Source organism: Argiope bruennichi, chromosome 2 (genome assembly GCF_947563725.1).
Source record: "Argiope bruennichi chromosome 2, qqArgBrue1.1, whole genome shotgun sequence".
NCBI lineage: Eukaryota > Metazoa > Arthropoda > Arachnida > Araneae > Araneidae > Argiope > Argiope bruennichi.
Genome location: NC_079152.1, coordinates 87675516 through 87697783, shown reverse-complemented (window position 1 = coordinate 87697783; position 22268 = coordinate 87675516). Strand labels below are relative to the sequence as shown.

At 29.5% G+C, this 22268-nt stretch overlaps 1 protein-coding gene across 4 annotated transcripts in view; it reads right to left on the bottom strand.

Moving 5' to 3' along the window:
- LOC129961621 (syntaxin-1A-like) overlaps positions 1-22268 on the bottom strand; it is a 60217-nt gene that overhangs the window by 33918 nt on the left and 4031 nt on the right. For all 4 annotated transcript variants that reach the window (XM_056075130.1, XM_056075132.1, XM_056075131.1 and 1 more), the window contains exons 4-5: positions 14698-14762; positions 5914-6022 (exon numbers count right to left, since the gene is read on the bottom strand). In XM_056075130.1, the coding sequence (XP_055931105.1) occupies positions 5914-6022; positions 14698-14762 (174 nt within the window). The remainder of the gene's footprint in view (positions 1-5913; positions 6023-14697; positions 14763-22268) is intronic.

Genomic DNA, 22268 nt, shown 5'->3' with positions numbered 1-22268 from the left:
TGAAAACTAATTCATTTATTATTCAATAGATGAATATTCATTTATTCATAGAAATTCAATCGTTTCCTTTCTTGTGAAGGCTTGAATCTCGTCTTACTTGCTCTTTTGTCAAATATGATTACATCAGAATGGAAAAATTGAAAAAGGCGAATATTTTTAGACGAGTGGACTTGCGATTCCTTTTCCATCTAATTTATCACTCTTTCTGAGTAGCTAACTTGTAAACTAACTGGCCTTAAGTTAAAAATCTTTTTTTTTCTCTCTTAATTATAATGCAACATCAATTATTCATTAATTTTAAGTAAAATTGTGTAATTTCAGTATTTTTAGTTTACAGATTCGATGAAGCCGACTTTCATTTAACATTATTTTATCTCAAACAAATTGAGAAAAAAATGAATATTTTCAAACATGATAGAAAGTAATTTTACTTTAGAATTGAATAGAACTTATAGAACATAAAATGAATAATTTTTTTTATTTTAATTTCCGCTCTTGTTGCAAAGATAAAATTGAAAATGTTGATGGAGATCATTCGCCTTCTGTGGCGAAGTGAAGACATATAGAACCCGATATAAATGATATTTTCGCTCTCGCCTATCATCAGTGATTTAATAAATGTACGAACAAGTGTCCAGGGTATAATATCAAATTTTCATCTTTCTATGTTTGGCTTTAAAATATGATATCAAAGTACTGTCTCCATGGGGCTCACTAAGACTAGCTGTGGAGCATTTTGCTCCACAGCTAGTCATAGAGAGTACCATATTTTAAGTATAAAAGTTTTCTCATTGATAATGGTCCCACCATGAGGAGCACCTCAGAAATGAGACTGAGAAGCTTCCGTTATGGGGGTTGGTCTTCGGTGGTTACAGAAATGGTGGTGGTCAGGGGGTTTCCTACCGATGGCAGGACGTGCTTCCCACATGAAGAGTTGCTGGTGATGGTCTTTAGGACTTAATCTTTATTCCCGCCAATGCTGTCACGGCGGTTCGGTCATTCAGATTTTTCCGCGTGCCTCAAGGCGAGTCGAAGTAGTCAATGTATGATTTTTCATTGATAATGTGATTATACAATTTCAATAAAAAATATGTTTTCGGTAATTTCGATTTTTATATCGACAGACTTTAGATTTCGAGATAGATTTTTTTTTTTCTGTTTACTGTGGTTATCATTCATTTTTTTTTTTTTTTTTTACATACTTCCACATTTTTAGAAATACGCCGTCATATTTTTAGAGCTACTACATTCTTCTGACATTGCATGCATATAGTATTTGAAATATTTATAACTAGCCAATGAAATCAGGATGAATATAGAAAATATGTTACATGTTTACTAAAAATACTACTTTAAAGCAGTTAAGGACTTGATTTGTCAGACTTCAGAAAAGTAATGATTATTTGGCAGCGAATTTACAGTTTAAATATTTCAAATACAACAAATTTTAGGAATGTGCAAATATATTTATAGTAATCGTGTATCATGAATGGAAAATAAAAAATCTAGGTAAAAATTTTAGAGATCATCTGGTTATTGGTTACTGAAGAAAACAGAAGCTTAGAAGATTTGTAGGCTATAAATAATGGGTTATTAGAGATTGGTATTGAAATGTCCGTTTAGTTGGCATTGCGCCCAACGCCCCGATATTTCTTGATTAGCTTATTCCCTATTGAGAGCTGTGGATTGACTATATCAAATATGATGTTAATTAAATAATGCAAGTAAAAAGCAATGTGCATTGAAGAATACTTTAAAATAATCGATTTATATAATATAAAAATACTCTTGCGTTTTTTAACGGCTTAGTTTAATTCCTTAATTCCGTTAAGGAATCAAATATTAAATTTCACAAATGTTAACAGGAAAGTTTAGATGAAGGAGTGTTCGTGTGACGATGACTAAAATTTGTCAGAAACTGGATTTCAAATCATTAAATTTTTGCTGTTGCTAATCGCTTTAGGGAGTGGGAAAATTTGTTTTTACATTTGCAAAACTTATGTGCGAATTAAGGAATTTAAAAATAATTATCATCTCTAAAACGTAAGGAGCTCAAATGTTTAAATAATAATAATATATGAATACAACTTTTTGTTTTGAGATTGAAATAACCAAAGAAAATTCTATTTAGTCTATATCTTAGCATTATTTTAGTAAAAATTTTTCAAATTATCGAGGAATTAGAATTAAGCATGTTCTAATTGGCTAAGTGTCATTTTAGATTGAACTACAAGAGTTGAAAAAATTGAAGAATTTTGAAGAATTCGAAGAATATTATTAATAACATTTTTGACACATTAAATAATTTTTCCCATCTCATTGCCTTCCGAGACAGACGGCATCGATACTTTTGTGCATACTGTGTGTCGCATCGATAACATGCTGTGTATTTAAACTTACTTTTGTTAATTCTAGGCTGAGCACTGAGTTATTTTTCGTAGAATCTGCGCTATCTATTATTTTTATTGTTTTCGAACTAAAGTTTATAAACCGACTAGCCGCCTTTGGCGACCAGCCGGTTCGCCAATCTTAATGTTCGTTAAAATTTTAATAATGAAATATTTTATGCAATTTCTACTTTAATAGCTTCTTCATCAAAATATTTTAAAACTTCAAATTTTGATTATCATATATTCATTCATAATATTATAAAGGCCTTCAGTCATAACGTAATATGTATCTCTCTCATTTTCTATTAGCACCCGTAGAATTTATGCTTTAAATAAAAGTGGCCGGTTCGCCAATCTTAATGTTCGTTAAAATTTTAATAATTAAATATTTTATGCAATTTCTACTTTAATAGCTTCTTCATCAAAATATTTTAAAACTTCAAATTTTGATTATCATATAATTCATTCATAATATTATAAAGGCCTTCAGTCATAACGTAATATGTATCTCTCTCATTTTCTGTTAGCACCCGTAGAATTTATGCTTTAAATTAAAGTGGAAAGAATTTATCTTCAATTAATATAATAATATTTTTTACTGAAACAAAGCATTTTTTTATAATCTGATTACTGAAAATAGAGTCACTCAGCGTTTAAACTTTATGGGCACTAAAGAGTATCTTTTTAAATTTATGTAATATCTCAAGAGTTGGTCAACAAAATTTTCTTAGATTCATTATGAGCAGATCGATTAATTAACAATGTTTAAATTTAAATGCATCAAACACTAAGAAAATAAAACGAATCGTTTAAAATAAACGGTTGAAAACAGGTTTTAAAAAAACTACTTAAAAAACGATGTACTTAAAACTATAAGCATATACAAAAAATATATAACTAACATAAATACAATTTACTTACAAAAGCATGCAACTAACCCAAAAATAATTTAAATCATCCATTGATAACGTTGTCATGGCAACAATCAGAACAGAATGCGCATGCGTGAATTTTCTTCGCCGGTTACGTAACGCAAATACGTGATTTTTTTCTACGCCAGTTGGGGTAACGCTATGCGGATAAGAAATTTTTAATTTCATTTATTCTGTTTTATTTTAATTCAAAAGTACTTCAGAATGAATCTGAAAGATTGATTCATTAACAATGTTTAATTTTAAATGCATCAAACATTAAAAAAATAAACAGAACCGATTGAAATAATCCGCCGAAAAATTTTAACCCTAGCCTCATTACTGTTGGGAGAAAAAAAACTGAAGCCTTTCTCGTTTGGCACTGGGGATAATGGAAGATTTTTTTGGCGGAAAAGTTGGCGGTGGGGAAAATGGAAGATTTTTTTGGCAGGAAAGTTAGTTTTTAATTAATAATTAAAATTCTAATTAAAAATTCGAAAAAAGAAACCCCAGGTGCATATTCCCAACCTCCAAGGTATACATGTACCAAATTTGGTAGCTGTATGTCAAACGGTCTGGCTTGTAGAGCGCCAACACACACACACACACATTGAGCTTTATTATAAGTATAGATAATCCGTCAGTTTTTTTTTATGTCAGTGAGTCAAACTTAATATTGTTATGAATCTATTATAATATGCCTCCCTTGCGTAGCTAGTTTGATACTAAAGATGAATTGCAGGTATTCTTTTTGTATGTTAGGCCAATGTATTCCCATATTGGCAAACCATTTTATGATTTGGCGAAAAAAATGAAGGTTCCAGAAAATACGAGAATTAGGACAGTATCGGAACCGATATTATTAATTATTCGGAACCAATTTCTGCAGATCCTTCTAAAAAATTAAATACCCTTTCGTGGAGACTATATAAGTGGAGGTGTTTAATTCTTTCTTTAGAAGTTTGAATATGGAGCGAACTCTAAGATGCGTTTACTATTTTGACAATGCCGGGTTATCTATATTTCTTATAAATATTATAATCGTATACAATTCGTTGCCTTTACAAGTTTTTTTGTTTTACTGGTTTGGAGATGTTCCTTTTTTCTTAAAAAAATTGTATTTAAAACATCAAAAGCATGTTCATTTCTTTGTTAAACGTCTACTATAGAGGGTAAAAGGTCTTATCAAAGTTTTATATAGACTTATTTTTGCTTTTATACTGATAGATTTTGATTTAATAAAAATATTTTGTAGACATGGATAGCCTCTTTTTATATCGATTTTTATGCCTTTACGATTTGAGATCATAGTGCTCAGATATTCAAATTGTTTTACTGTCTCAAAACTATAATTATTCATCCTCATATGAGATGTATCCATAGTTTCAATAGCAATCATAAATCTAGTTTTATTCTCATTAATTATTAGACCCATTTTCCCCACTGAATTCTGAAATGGGAGTACAGCCTTAACTACAACCTCTTTAATTCATCAATGATAGATTATTATTATAAACAATATTATAGAACATAAAAAATATAAAGAATTTTCATTTATTAAAATATTTAATATTTGACATACTTTTTAAAAAATTTCAGTCAAGTTTTTTAAGAGGCATATATTTCTTCATTGTTTATGAATTTTCATGTAATTCGTTCTAAAATTATTTCATGTAAGTTTCATTTTTCTGTTTTTCTCTAGCATCATTATCATTTGTCGATCAATTGCATTGTTTATCTAACAATGACATATATCATGATATGTAAATATATATCATTATGTAGATATATATCATCAGAAATTTATATCATCAGAGATATATCTACAGAAGATATATATATCATCAGAGATATATATCTACAGAAGATATATATATCATCAGATATATATCTACAGAAATTTATTTAAATATCTGTAGATATATATCATTATCTACAGTTGACATATATCATGTTTATCTAACATGATATATGTCAACTGTAGAGAATCGACGGATATTTAACCTATGCGAAACAACATTTTTTTTTTTTGTTTATTCATTCCAGACATATTGCACACATGTGGAATCCGTTAAGTGAAATAAGTTAAAAACTATAAGATAAGTTAAATGTTAAATACTATAATAATAATAAGTTAAAATAACTTATAAGTTAAAAAACTATTTGGGCTATTTATCCATCGATACAAAAATAACTTCTTTTGAAATCAATGAATTAAAAAAAAATGATTTTGTATAATGCAAGTATTATACTCACATGAAACAGAACCTCCAGGCAGCTAATGTAATCGGCCGATTTCATTAAGTCAACAAGTTTCGCTCTTGATATCTAAATCATTTCAACTAAATACCAGAAAATATTTCACAAAAATATCGACATAAGACTTCGCGTTCTTCTTTTAACACTGCAAGCAAATTTATCCAAAAGTCAGTGGCATGCAGAATAAAATATTACATTCGAGCAACCCTTTAAATTTTACCGACTCAGGTCTTTCATCTCTCTATACATCCGTGAGTGATATGACTCGACTTTACAATTATCCCCAAGAAAATGTATTTAAATAAGGATAAGAATAAATTCTAATAAAAAAAGTACGAATGAATATTTCTTACTAATTTCTAGTTGTTTCTTTAAAAGCTTCTTTTTTCTTTCCCGATAGGATGCTTGTGCAGCTGAATAATCCGCTAGAGCATCGAGGAATTTCTGGCTCAAGCTGCTGATCTGGAAGATAGAAATAACGCTGCAGTCATTGGAGAATGGTAAAAATATTTACACTTATAAACTTTCGAAATAAGATTTTTATTGAAAAAGGACAAAGCTATGAAGATAAATTTATGATTTGTATATTTTTAAAATGCGACTATTTTTCAAAAAAATAAACTTGTTTAGTTTAAAAATTCTTTTTAATATTAATTAATTTTTTTGATTCATTTATGAAGAGCCATTCACAATCTAGGGTCGAATTATCAAACAGGTAAAGTAGGCAACTGCCTAGGGACCTAGTAACGTTGAAGGGCTCTGAAACCTCCAGACTGTTTTATTTTGTGCTTTTATTTGATTTTTTATGATGTATTTAAATATATTCAAATTAATATTAAATAATATTCAAACTCTTGAATTTTTTTAAAAAATTTTTTATGATTTTAAAATTGTTTGTAGATTTGTTGTTTCTTTTATAATTTGGCTGACTGATTGGCAAGTCAAGAATTCTCGTAAATTTTGTATTTAAATATTTAGAATTTGTTGAAAAATTTAAAAACCTTTTTATTTAAAAAAGTTAAAATCAAAAATTTTTTATTGAATATTTTTATTTTTGAAATACTTAAGTCAAATGTCTGAAAAAAACCCTTAATCCAATATTCTAATTCTTCAGTTTGTCAAAATATACACTGCATAAAACTGTTTATATAGGGATTAAATTAAAATAATTAAAAAAATGCCTGAATCTTGCAAGAGTTCCATCTGAACCTTCTTGAAGTTTAATTTTGTTTAGTTAGATTAACACTCTTTTTATAACTACAAAAGAGCTTTTTGGAATTTTGATGCTGGATCGTGGCCAGATGACGAGGATGGCACTTAAAATACTTCTCTCCCTTCCTTTCTCCAAATTTTCATCTGCGCAATAACAGGTTTGTGAAAATAAATGAAAAAAAAATCTCCAGTTTTCTCAATTTTAGTTTGGAAATAATAGATTATTAATATTTTTAAGCTACGATTTCTTATTATAAATGAATTGTAGCTTCTGGAAGCATTTAGAAATATGAATTTTAGCTTCTTGTTAAATATAAGCCTCATGTAGATTTCTTAAATATCTATAATGTAATTTTTAATTCAAAATTCAATTCATATTTTATATTTTTGGGGAGGGGATTTTATACCTTATAACTAAGAAATGTCATTTTAAGATTTTTTTGTTTGTTTATATTCTGGACTTCATTTTCATGCTTGTGTTTGTATTTATTTAGTCACGGCACTAATACAGAATTCAATTTAAAAGCAAGATCCAATCGATGTAGAACAACTTTTCTCTGTTGTTCGTTTAAATCATCAGAGGGAAAATTATCATTCCGGGCATTATATACCAATGACCCAGTTGTTCACCATATAACAGAATGTACTTCTCAACGAGCTTTCACTTTTTACCCTTATTTTCCTGATTGAAAATTATTCTGTATTAATCTTAAATTGGTTTCATATAATAATAATTCTCTAGCATAGTTTCAGATTCTGCGTTTCACATTAGAAGAAAATTTATCTATATACTACTGTATATTGCGAACTACGCAAGCTAATAAGCTTATTTCTCTCTGTTATAGCATCGAATTACATTTATGGTGTTACATATAATCATTCATTCCATTTCAAACTATTTGAATCTAATTACAAATGTTGAATTTAAATAGGATTTTTAAATTTTTACAGTTGGAAAGTCAAAGTCACCTGCTTATAGTTATATTCTTATGTCATATAGTAAAAAAAAATGCATTAAATAATGGAAATTTTAAAAGTTGTTGCCTCTCTTACAGCCAGTTCCATAACAAAAGAATACTTCTTCATTTATATACTACAATCTATTGATAACTCTGTCAATTATAAGGTGAACCTTAGTGGTGTATCATCACACTCAGTTAAATATCCGAATTCACTAACTTATTCTGAAATTTCCTCTATCAGAAAGATGGAGTCGAGTGCGCTTTGGAGAGTCCCACCTGCTCACCCTTGGTACTTTGGTAAGAGTCCCGGTTGGTGTCACCGTCTGAATATCTCTAGAAAACCGCAAACGGCTCTCTCTCTTTTTTTGAGTGGACACACCAAATCCCTCATCTTCCAACACGGACGGAGGATCTTTGCTGAATGTCCTTGATGCAAGGCAGATCAAGCATCCCCCAGTCATATTCTTAAATGTTTAAATTTTACGATTTTTGAGATTTTAAAGGATCCGCTATTGTTTTTGGACTTTTTAGAGATCTTTGGTTTCATGGAGGTGGTATAAAGCAGCTATACCACTTGGAATCAGAAACAACACCAACAACAAATATCCGAATTATGATTTTTAATATAATACTAGTTGATATATCTGGAATTGCACGGAATTAAAAGGCTTTCATGTATAATATTTTTAATAAAAAAAGTAATTTTGTATAAATTATTATAATACATACAATTCCTTTATTGTATCATACCACTTGATTGATTACCTTTGATCGTTTGTAATTATTTGAAGAATGTACTAGTTTTTCGTTTTAATCCTTTTACCGATAAATAACAAATTTAAAGTACTAAAAAATTAAAATATTTCTTGTTCGATAATTTGCTCTGAAGTTATTGCAAAAAAGGCTAAATTTCTAATTAAGTGAATATTTGATTAACATTTGCAGTTTGAAAAGTTGATAATTTTCTTTTTCTTCTGTTAAAGGATAAGTTTGCAATGATTGGTTGAAATCAGCCCAATATTTGAAGAAGAGATACGGAGCTTACATATATATATAGCCACAATGATTTTACTTTATATTAAGGCATTTGAATGGAATTTTTATAGTCTGCATATTGAAAATTTTTATATAAGATATTTCATTTCAAAGACTTTTTTTTGAAGCCTTGAAACAAGAAGAACTTTTTCTTTCATTTATCAATAATATTATCGTTTTTAGCTTTCGGACAATTTAATTTGTTATATACTGTAATATATATCTACAATTTCCAATAATTCAAGTAAAATTATCATCATAAGAGATGCATTTCTTATCGTTACACCTCAAACGAATTTTAAAATAAATTTCTTTGCAATGATATTATATAAATGTTCGATGAGACTGAAGTCTAGGCTCCTAGGGGCAAATTCGTTTCCAGATAAATTACGTTCCTTACAGATAAAGACGACAATATTTTCGTTTGGTGCCTGGAATTTTTCCGTGTACGTGATGGGCTGCTTTCAAATAAGAAAAAAAATTTTCTACAGTAGCTATTCTTTTTGACATTTAGTATAGATAATTTATAAAATATTTTAAACTTCGAAGAGCAAGATAAGTCACGAACAAAAAAAAATCACGTGAAAAGAAAAGAAGGAAAAATATTATTATTTGTTCTCACTCCAAAGGTACTCTAATAATCTAATTTTTAAACAAATAAAAATATGATAACATATCTTTGGTCACGAAGAATTTTTAATTTTTGGAAAATCTTATAATGAATAATGGGTAATTTGTCTGAATTAGAGACCTACCGTAGAGGATTGTTAAAAAAGAAAGGCTTTTCGTGGATTTTTAGTCGACAAAACAGAATCATTTTGTCTCTATTATAACTGAAGCTAGGATTAATGAAATAGCTTCATAAAGGTTCTTCGTCAGGTCAAAAAAAAAAAAAAAAAAAAAAAAAATTGAAATAAGTAGGGGGGGGGGGAACCAAAATTTTAAAATGAAATTTTTTATGGTCAACAAATCAGACACCTGTAATATAACACATATGGGTTAATTAAAATTTCGTGAATTCCATTCATGAGAACGAGCGAAAATTATGGATCTCGTTTGTCCTAGCTGTCAAAAACTTTTTGGCCAACCACAAGTGCTAGAATTATTTTGATTTAGTTAAAAGCGACCTTAACAGGTTAAAAAAACTTAGTACTCATAAGCTCATAATTGTAATATAGCTTATTCATTACTCTTACAACCGTTTGTCTAGAACTGCCATGACTTTCAGGAAAGTCATGGAAGCACTAGTGAATGACCACGAATGGACGAGGATAAAGGATTCCACAGCACATTAAGATATTGGAGCATGTGGAACAACGGTACAAAGCAGATGTGATATTCTTATGATGGCAAATTACTATTAGAGACTTAAAAAAAAACCGTATTAACAAATTTAACACAAAAATATCAAGCAAAAGAAGCTTTCGGAGTGGAATGAAACAGATTTTACCTTTTAGATTCTTTTTATTTCTCATTTTTAATTAAGTTATTGAAGATTAATAGGAATATTGATGGGGTTTTTTTCTAATTAATTAATTTTTTGTAGAATGAATTAAAGGAAAGCTGCTTTAACTTAACATCTATAATTTCAGCACAGCCATTCGGACCATTTTCCTAAACAAGACTGACAAATTCACAAGGTCTATTAAGGGAATATCCAATACCGGAGTAGATGGAATATATCTCTCCTTTGAGATTTCTATTGAAATCTGCAAAGGATCTGAATATACTGTATAATTCGTTTAAAAATATTAATAACAATAAAAAAGATTTCCGGTGAGTAGCAGTAAAATGTCAATAATTAACTAACACTAGATTTATTACTAAGAAGTTATAAAATAACTTTTGCTTTTATTTGATTCTTCTCATTTTTTTTAATTAAGCTGTTGTTAATTTATAGTAATATTGCTGTGGGTTTTTTTTCCTTCAGTAAGTTAAACTGTTTTTTATAATTTATCAAGGAAACGAGTTTTTAATTTTAACACCTATACTCTTTACTTAGTTCAATCCGTTTATGTAAATACAAGATGAATCTCTTACGAACAAGAGCAGATGGGCATAAATTGAAGTCATATTTGTTTTCAGTACATGAAATAATCATAAAATCACTTTTTAAAAAATCAATGGTAACGAATGTATACATTGACCTATGATATTTGAATATCCTATAAAATGTCAAGATCTTCTCAAATCTATGAAAGAAACAGTTGTCCTTCTAGAACATCTCCCTTTCAATTGGCAAATGCATTAATGTATGTGGGACTTCAAGCAGCAATAGTAAATTGCAAAGTAAATGAAGGAATATCAAGTAAAGTCAATGAATGACTTAAAAATTTCTAAAAGAAAGCTATCTCGTGTTTGGCGCAGCAATATGGCAAATATGGCTCTTACACCAGAAAACACTACTCAACCAATCTAAAAAAAGCATCTGTTTGTTAACTACTCGGCTGTTATGCTGGCAAACTATGCATGCGTCAGATCATTATATTTTAGCATGATTATGCTTGTAGGTTGGTATACTATCTTTAAACTGCATCAAACGATTTGCGTAATGCCATACAATGCCATACAAATGTATTGGATATGGAATCACCAAATATAGCACATAGTTGCTTCTTTGAAAACAGTGAGTCAAGTTCTTCGAAATTTTAATTAAATTTTTGATTAAAAATTAATCTAAATTTTAAAGATTTCGCTCATTAATTTCGCAACACGTTATCACATAAAAGCATTTTTATACTACTTAAAGTTAAATTTTAATTCTTGAAGTTTTTCAATGATACCAATTTCTTTTTTGTACAATTATTTGTCTTATTTTAATACATTTTTAAGAGCATCTAAATATATTTTATTATTTTAGTTACTGGATTTATACCCGTGAGCGCTGCGAGTATATTGAGAACATATTTTTTTTTTTTTTTTACTGCATGTTCGTTGTTTTTCAATCTAAAAATAAAATTATTTATTTTCAGTTTTTTAATAATTAGTAAGCTTAAGTCTTTTTTATTTTAATCTTAATAAATTTTAAAAATAAAATAAATTAAAACATTATCATGTTTCAAAGTTTCAAACTAGAGATTTGAATCTCTTAAATTTTGAAAAACTTTTTGTTTAAAATTTATCAATTCCTAGATGTTATAATTGATTACAAAAAATATGTGAACTTTCGGATAGCAGCATCTTAAAAGTTCGATTAGATCCTAGTTGAATCAAAGAGATAACACAGATCCAAAATGGAATATGTTTTCCAATTGATGCATTTCAAATTTGCAGCACACGCGCTGTCATTCACATTCTTCACTTCATATCATCAGGGTTTTTTTTTTTTTTAAATCAAGGATTGTTTAAAATTTTATTTGATATTATAAGATGTAAAATCCCCCTCTGATGGTGGCACATCAAATCTCTCTCATTTAATTGATAATTTCTTATTGCAGTCTAAGGACGAACATTGACGAAATGATGAAATCATATCACTAACTATTGACCACCAGAATAAAGATAGCTTTAGAGGAAAGTAATTTGAACCACACTTCCTGTCATTCTAATGAGATTTGATACAGAGAAACAGTTTCAGACATAATCAGTGCCCAATTTTCTGAAATTACAATAATATTTCGCCAATTTTTTCTGCTTCATATATTTTTTTGTACTGACAAAAAATAAAATTCCAGTGCATCGGAAATTTAAAATATTAACTTAATATTTATTAATTGGGTTATTGCCATTGCTTTCAGTAAAATTTATTAAAATGATATTGTGTATTAGGAATATTTTATACCTGGATGATCAGGTTTCAAATAGCATTGCTCAAAAAATAGCCTTGAAACGAAATGCCGAAAATCATGATCAAATTAAAAGCATTCATATATAGTTCAAATTAAAAACAATAATTGTAAAATTAAAGTAGGCATTGGACTTAATAATTAGAAACTTTAAGAAAATGCTTGAAAAAAAATCGAAAGCTCAATCCCATCAAAAAGTTCCGAAGTTATTAGATGATCACAACTTGGTGAAGACTGGTGAATCAAATTGGTATTAAATTTTGAGTTTTAAAAATCCTTCATATTTATCAGAGTTCCTGGGATTTTTGTGGCCAAGGAAATAAATAAATAAAAGAGCAGTTTAGTTTTTTTAAGATGACATTATCTTTTCGATTATTCATTTAGTGTGTTTGGTGTTATGATTATTTCAAATGGCCGTGCTTCAAGATTATGACTGCTCTTAGCAGTTGTCATGTAGTATTTTAAAAAACAGAAAATTAAGGTTTAGATAGTTTTTATTGATAATGATATCAGCACATTTCAATAAAACAATCAAATCAAGCAAAACAAAGTGCAAGATCTCCATTGGATATGATCGTATTTTCAAGAGTAAAGAATTCCAAGTGAATCGAACATGAAAAATAAGAATCCAGCTAGGTAAGTACTTTTAAATAATACTCTTTTTCTATTTTAGTTGAATGAAATCAAACAAGATTATTTTCATCGAATTAATTTTGAAATATTTTTACGTTTGTCGTGCGTGTCCAAGGCGAATTCATCTGTGGATGATATTACAATAAATGCCTTTTGTAAATAAAAGTATTATTGAACTAGAAGATGGTAAAACTGGCATGAAAAAAATCTGAGAATAGTTACTGATGAGTTCAAATGAAAATAGAGTATCTATTCATTTGTTTTTTTATTGTATTGAAATTATTATGGATCGAAAATATTATGAATTGCAGCGTAATAGCTATTGAAAAGCGATGTGTCTTTTGATTTTACATCATTCGACTTGATAGTAAATAAATTTCAATATTTTAAGAGGAAATTCAAGTCGAAATACCAATAATTAATTGAACAACATAATTGTCATTGATGATGAGACATCAAATCGCACGATATTTGAGACAAAAGTGTTAATTATGTATTCGAAGCTCAATTATGTACACGATAATCAATTATCATGTTATATATTTTGAGGTTCTTTGCTAAAATTTGTATTTACATAAATATCTGTAGATTGTTGCGAAAAATGAATTCAATTCTAGTGCATTGGTCATTCGGCGGCTAATGATTTAAAAATTTTGTAATAAAAAGAATTAATTTTTTTTTATAATGCTTTAAGAAAACCGGTATTTTTAAATGTTTGGTTTTGGAAATGGTTTCCAATTTCTTCATTGGGCTCATTTAGTTTCAAATAAAAAAAAGGATCATCGATGAATAATCTAATATTAACAAGTGCAAATCTTATTTATAAGATTAGGATAATTAGTCATGCCTTTACAATTCCGCAATGATTCGAAAAATAATAATAATCGTGTTCCAGTTTATTTAAAAGATTGTTACAAATGTTATACTTTTTTTATCTTTAAACCCCTTATCATCATTTAGTCTTCACTATCATCTAAATCATTTAAGACTGCGTTCAGTTGATGCTTGAAAACTAAAATTTCAGTTAAAGCGAGAAGATCTTTGTACATTGTTGTTGTTTCTTATGGCAATTGCCATGGACAAGCCCGCTGTCATTATTTGGAACTAATCATCTATGGATGAAACGGGTCCTTATATTGGTATAATGTGGAACTTTGGAGAGAAGGATGCCAGCTCAGATATGGCCCTTGTCCTTTTACCATGATTCAAAATTTCGGGACTGTTTCCAATAAAGGCTTTCAAGCAACTTCAAAAAGAACTAACTGCTTGACAGTCAAATCAATCATTACATCTGATTATGTCTTTTATTTAAATAAAATAGAAAAAAAAATATTTTTTCAGAATTTATTCTCATCTTAAATGTGTTCAAAACTCGAAAATTGCCTATTTGCCTGATTAAAATAATTTTTCTCTATCCGATATTTGAGATGTTCGGAATTTGTAGAAAAATCCTCTAATTTAGTCTATACAGTTAAATGTAAAAAAAGGTCATTTAAATAAAGAAACTTACCTGTACATTTTCCATGCGAATGCTGCTCCTTTTTACAGTGTCTTTTTGCCTGCTTTGTTTAGCAGCTGAAATGATAATTACTACTTTAAATACAAATAAAAAAAAAGATTAAATTATGAGAAAAAAATATTTATAGTAAGGTTTAAGGTTTTAACAATGAAATTGAAACATATTTTCTATACTTTTTATCTTATACTTTTTAGACGAAATCATAAACCACATCTTATAAGATCTTATAAAAATGCGAATAATCTTTTTTTTTTCTTTTTCTCTTCCTGGTTAAAATATATGTTAGTGTTTTTACACATGTTCGGGATGATTTGGATAGTAACATAAGCAAATCAAATTAAATTACTGAAATAATTTGGAAATCTACATTGAACTAAAACCGTCGTAAATGAGATAATTTCATATAAAACCATGTTTATGGCTAAAACTAATTCACACAAAGTTTACTTTAAATTGTTCTTATTTCATTATTATATTTCATCATTTGCTATAGTTATAATTTAAATATTTCATGTTCAAAAATATATTTATGCATTTCAATAAATATTTTCTAAAATTTTTTTATAGGAAATAGATAAAATTTCTATTCTACATTTAAGCAAGTATTACTGTACTTCTGTACGTCTGTACAACATTTCTCGATTTTTTTAAATAAAACCGTTTGGACAATTATGAATGGAATTTCGTTATATTCTTATTTCATGCTATAGCTCATTAAAGGGCTAGAGTCTGAAAAAAAGTTTTTTTATAGACATTATTTCAGACAATTATTTGTAAGTACTTGTAAGGAATATAATCAAATGATTCCACTTTTTTCCAACATGTAATAATAAGTGATTCCAATTTCGTGATTTTTTTTTTTTTTTTTTTTTTTTTTTTACAAAAATAGGATGGTAAATTCAGATTTATTGTTTTAACATTGCAGAATTTTGTATTTTGAAGATTACTGAGATAAAGTTCATAATGTTTTATTTAAAAGTTGAAATCTTCTTTTGGCAAAACTAAATAGTGCTAATGTATATATTTGATAAAACTAAAGATACTTTTCTAATCCTCCGTTTCCCATTTTGAAATGATCCATTATGACCATAATTCCTTAGATGAAATTGTCTGTATTTTCTTTTAACCGAAGTTTGAATATCTTTATGGGTGGAAAATAGTTTATTTTATACAAATCATTTGCAGCCACTCATGGATTTCATATATCCGAACAACAATGGAATTTTTATGGATGGCGCGGTCCATGTCACCGGGTTACAATTGTTCGCGTTTGATTTAAGGAAACAATGGATAATTCTAGTCAATGATTTGACCGCCTAAATGGTCCGCGTTGAATCCCATCGGACATTTAAGAGACATAATGGAGAGATCAGTTCGTGCATAAAATACTGCAGTGGCAGCTCGTTCACAATTATGGATTTCTATATGGCTCAATATTTCTGCAGGGGACTTCCAACGACTTGTTGAGTCCATACCACGTGGAGTTGCTGCACTTCTCCGATCAAAAGAGGTGCGACACTTTTCTAGAAGGCATTTCATGACTTCTGTCACCTCAGTGTATACAGCATCACGAATGTTCAAATGAAGTGATTCTCTTTGGAGACCGTCCAAAAATATATGTCAAGTACATCATTAATATTTTTAAGCACGTATTAGCTGATGGCGGAAGCAAAACCGCTGCAAAGAATTTTTTTAACGATACTGTAGTTAATTTGTTTCATTTCCTGCCTATTTCTTTTGTTTATAGCTTAACACTTCACTTACGCCCATTCATTCTTGTTACAAAAATTGATGCGGTGTGCTCAACTATCCTTTGAAGTTTGTCCCGTGATTCTCAAGGAAAAATTACTAATCCATCCAGCAAAATTTAATTTTTGCAGAAATTATTTTATTTAGAGGTTATAAGATTTTAATTGCAGTATATTATGTTTCATTGAAGGATAAGTAATAACAATTTTATGATCATATTTTGCATAGATATTTTCTGAAAAACTATAAAGATCAGTACATCGTTGGAAAAAAGATGCCTCAAGTTCATAATCAAAGTTTTACAAAAAAAATATGAGATCAAAGGATACCAGACCTAAAAATATTACATAGAAAGTCGAGAAAAGTAAGATGAATTACTAACATCGACATCATAGCAGATTTTTACAAATAATAGTTTTGACAACACATGTTGATTCTGCAGAAGGTTTTTATGCAATGAGTTGAAAACGCAATACCACATTCTTGAATGGCATCTTTTAGTACTGACATTCCGAAATAACTCTAAAACCGAATTCACATCTTTGGCCAATTTTATTAAGAAAAGAAAAATATTGACGAATTATTTATTGTCTGTAAAATATTTTCTAAGTAATTGTTGTTTTTCTAAGTAATTGTAGTGTCTGTATGTACATAGGACAGTAACACGAACCCCCGTTCTTACACAATTAAACTGAATGAAATCAATTAACATGAGGTACATCATTTCATGTATAAAATTGTGATGTCAAAGATCGGATTCTGCGAATATTTATAACTGCGACACAATGAACGAGATCTACAGAAGATTGTTACTCCAGATCACTCTTTCACGGAATCGCAGGTTGCTTCCAGAATTAAGAAGAAAGTGTAACTAGCAGTTAACCTCCACCCACCAGTTGGTGATTTCGCGAATGCAGTAGGGTTTGATGAGGGATTGGAGTTTTTAAACCTTATTTCTACAGTTATGTTGATTGCCCTATTTAAGTGCTGTAATGTTTGTAATGTCAAAGTAATTTGTCGCCATTATGCTGCATAGTGTCTTTTTTTTTATTGATTATGACGTTTTGAATTATTTTTACTTTCTCATATAAAAAGCACACAAAGAGAAAGTGTAAACGTCAAAAAATTTGAATTCGAGATTTCGATGAATCTTTGTTTTAAAATGAATCTTTTGTTATCCTTGAGTTCGGAAAACACATTTTTTTTTTTTTTTTGGCATTATGCCTGCCAATCTGTGAACATGATAACTCTAAAACGCTTTGAACTAGACGAATTAAATTTGGTATATGAATTTTATATCAAGTTTGTAGATTTTTATCAAAATTTGAGCGAGATCCATTATGAGGAAGTCTGCTTGTCCGGCTCTCTGAATATAAGTAAACACGATAATTACAAAGTAAAGAGAACTAGTTGGATAAAGTTTGGTAGACAAATTTAATATCTAAAGTGTAGGTATCTATGAAATTTCGAACCAAATCTGTGGAAGGGAATTAACTACATGTCAAGTCATATCACTGACTCTCCGACCCGCCCAAAGGCACACGGATAAAGAATACTTAACTTAACACCTCTCCATGCCCCTGCGACTATAATCTTAACGATTATTTAAACAGTTGGGTGGACATGGAGAGTGAGAGTTGCAGATGGCTAAGCTAATGATGTGGAGGTAATGGTGATTGGGCTGATGATGTGAAGCTGATGTTGGCAGAGTTGTAGTTGGCTGGGTTAAAGATTTTTAAGCTGCAGTGGGTTGCATTGGAGTAGGTGAGCTGAATTCGGTTAGACTGGTGAGGAGCTGACTTGGCTGGGTTAGAGCAGGAATGGTTGGTTTTAGGTTGGGTTGGAGCAGGGATGTCATGGGCTATGCAGGACTGAATGGAGTTGTCTGAGCTTGAGGATGCGCTGCGTTGGTTGTTGGAGTTTCCGGGCCTGGCGGAAGTCTTGCCGTGCAGGTGGTGAGATGGGTTTTCCGATGTTATAGGAGTGGTGGTCAGTATCTGAACAGCTGTGACTCTTCATGCAGGAATTGAACCATTTTTCTGATCTTGGCCCTGCTGAGAGAGTTATCTGCTACCCTGGAGAACCAGACCTGTTGAAGGTTAGCTGATGGTTTCGTTAGGTGATAAGATGTAGGGATAAAGAATACTGAATGACCGGACCGCCGCAACAGCAGCATTGGCGGAAACTGTGGTTGAGTCCTTAGGGCCATCACCGGCCAACATACAACCCTTCCCGAAGGAAGTACGTCCCGTCATCGGTGGAAGGAGCCAGATCTCCCACTTATTTATGCACCCACCAGAGTGGCGAGATCTAACCACAATACCGGAAGCATCTCATCCTTATTTCGAGGTGCGCCCGGAGTTTAATTATCTGTCAATCTATACTTACAAAAAAATATAAATGCAATAACTCAAAAACCCAATGGATTAACTATATGAAATTTGGTATACGATTTTGTGATTACAATTGTAGCTCTGCTTCAAATTTTGATTTCAATCGGCTGAATAAAAACACATTTAAAATGCATATTTGATTATTGAAAACTATTAATCGCATGCCAGAGATGAATCACCAAAAAGATTCAGTAAAACTGCTATGATTTATACCAAAATCACTATTTCTCTGGCCTGATAATAGATATATCATATTTTAAACCACAGAATACATTTTATTGCTTAGATACCGTTTTTGAAAAGATATTTGGTTGCAAACGTGAAATTTAAATTAAGGCGTAAATTTGAATATTTAAAGAGCTTTTTTAAGCATTTCTTAAATAAATATTGAAATATTTTATATTTGTTACAAAATCAAAGGAATTATTTACAATCACTTTACAACTGATTATCATAATTACTGATAGTTAAGCTGCGTTTCTTTAAGAATTTTTGTTCAATTTTCCTCCTTTTCATAGATTTTTTGAAACTAAAACAATTGATAAAATAATATCAGTGTGTTTATTTTTATGCACGTTTGCCAATTTTGAAGGATAGTACTTTGCTCTGGCATTATTTTTAAGGTGCTTATAATACAGATTGTTATACATATATTAATATTAAACAGATTTTGTTTTTACTTATTTGGTTTCAATATTAACAATATTTTTAAATCTTTTTCGACAGTTTTTTTTTGTTATTATTAAATTCTATTCATAACTTCTATATGAATTTTAAATAAAATAACTTTAGAAAAATTTTCAAGTACTTCAGTATTAAAAAATAACTTAAAAGAAAAGACAATCCATAATATACAATATATCCATATATTTTATGTTAATGCTTTTTTTAAGTCTACGATATGTATCATTTTAATCATTCAAACTTGAATATTGAGATTTCCAAAAGTTTTTAGTTTTTGAACGTTTTTCTTCAAATTCAAAAAATACAAGCTAAAGGCAAAGATTATTTTCATCAGCAACTTTGTAACAGATAGTCATTCTATTTAGTGCAGACGATCATTTATTTCTAAAATGTTTCATGTATTGCCAGGTATCTTCCTGTTCTAGTCTAATTATGCTTTTTCGAACTTCACATCAAAATCGTACCTACAATTTTTGAAAATTATATTACTATAATACAGAATAAGGAAAAACGAGCTTCGCTTGGCAATTTTTTGTAAAAACTCATTTTTTCAGAGAAAATATTTAGATACGAATCACATATTGATTACATATGAATATATTTCAATCTTACCTACATATGAACTGGTCATTTTAATTAAAAAATCATGAATGCAGGAATTACTCTTCCTTGGTTAATACGATAGTTGCATTGTTGCTATTGTATATGAGCCGAACATATTCGTATTCGAATAATATCGTATAACGCCATCTCACAAAATTTTGAGGTACTAATAGGTTAACATCCTATGGCAACAATGCAGGTACAGTACACTCCCGATTATCCGCGGAATTGGGTGGCGCGGCAGCCGCGGATAACAAAAATCGCAGATAATCCGAAAAAAGCTAAAAACGGGTATAGCAAAAGAGAAAACAGTCATTCCAACTTTGAAAAATCGTTTTATGTACAATAAAACGTAAATAAACCGCAGGAAATGTTTAACTAACGCTTAATATTTTAGTATATCACTCAAAACTAACCTAAAATGCATTTTGTAAAGGAAAACAGAAAAATGCTATGTATTTGCTATGTCAAGGATACACAGAAAAATTAATGCATATGTAAATTAATACATATGTAATTTAATACATATTACTCATCAGAGGGACGGTTCCGAGAAGGCCTGGGATATTTTTGCCATAAATAAGCACGATGTTAGCAGATTTAACGTTTCGCCCAGTTTTGTGAACATTCTTATTTTCTATGCTTTACGCTTGTACAAAAGGAGAAGGAAAAAAAAAAAAAAAAACCCTTTGTGCGGCAGGCGGGGATAACCCGCCTGCGGATAATCGGGAGTCTACTGTAACACAAAAATTTACAAGATGGCGCTTTATGACATTGTCAGCATGAGACCAGATAGAAAAAGGGCTCTAATAGTTAGCTATAAAAAATATTTTTTCGCGTAAAATCGCCTTTATTTTTTAAATTTTTTTTTTACTAAAAGCACCTGTATAGATAAACTTAAAGAACAAAACCTTATCTAAATATAAAATTTGACCCAAGTCGTTAGAGTCGTTTCTGAGATACACGAAGTAAATTATATACATATAATAATATAAGAACTGCTCATTTAAAGTTATAAATTTATATTTATGCAATTATTCACAGAAAATTATAGCAAATAATCATATCATCTCGCATAATAAAGTTGCTAGAATGAATTAAGAATAGTCGCATATTGGAGTATACATTTCTCCTATTTGGATTATATGCATTATTATTTATATCTTTTTGATTATATGCATTTTTCATTTTGATTATATGCTTATATTTTATCATTGATTATATATATTTGCTGCTCATTCAGTCTGCTTCTGTGATCAATCTGAAGCTGTGCTATGCTTGTTTTGCATATTATTATCGGAAATCCATACTTCATCTGGCAGAGAAAAATATTTTTTCCAAATTATTTCTTCTATTCTGTAGGAGTTACTGTTCGCAATTCCGCTGGAAAGATGATTTGTTTAAAAAACAATTTTCTGCAATTATAAGTTGCAAATAAGTTTATTTAGATAAATATGTAAATAAAAATCGTGTGAATGTTGTAAAGAAAACATAATCAGTGTTGTAACTTTAATTTACTAATCCCTTGGATTAGTAACATTTGTTTACTAATCCCTTGTCGATATTTTTTAGTTTTACTACAAATATTATCTGTCAGTTTACATTTATCTCTTCGATCTTTAAATACTTTCTTAAAATTTGGAGGTGTTTTGTTTGAATTAGGATCTTTAATGACCGAGTATATCACAGCATAGGCAAACTAAAGCGATTTATAAAAAAAAGTTTCGATTACTCATATTTTTATAGTTGGACCAAATGAAAAATACTAGTTAATCTGTAAAAGCTAACCAGCGGGAGTGTACTCTTTAAAACTTTGTGTGAATTTAGCATTTTTACTAAGCCTATCTTGTATTCGTTGGCGAATTATTTTTGGCCTTCAATCCCTGGCATGTGGTTAATAATACCCGAAAATCGAATTTGTGTTTAAGACGCGTTTTTCCCCAACCGATTCAAATCAAAATTTGTCACATACCAAATTTGATGTGTTTAAGATGATGCGCTTTTGAGTCATGGTTTTTCAATGTTTCGGAAAGTACAGATAAACAGGTCAACACCATGTTGGATTAGCTGAATATTTGATTAAAATCTATACGACAGATGTTAAATCTGTATATCGAATCTTATTTATATAGC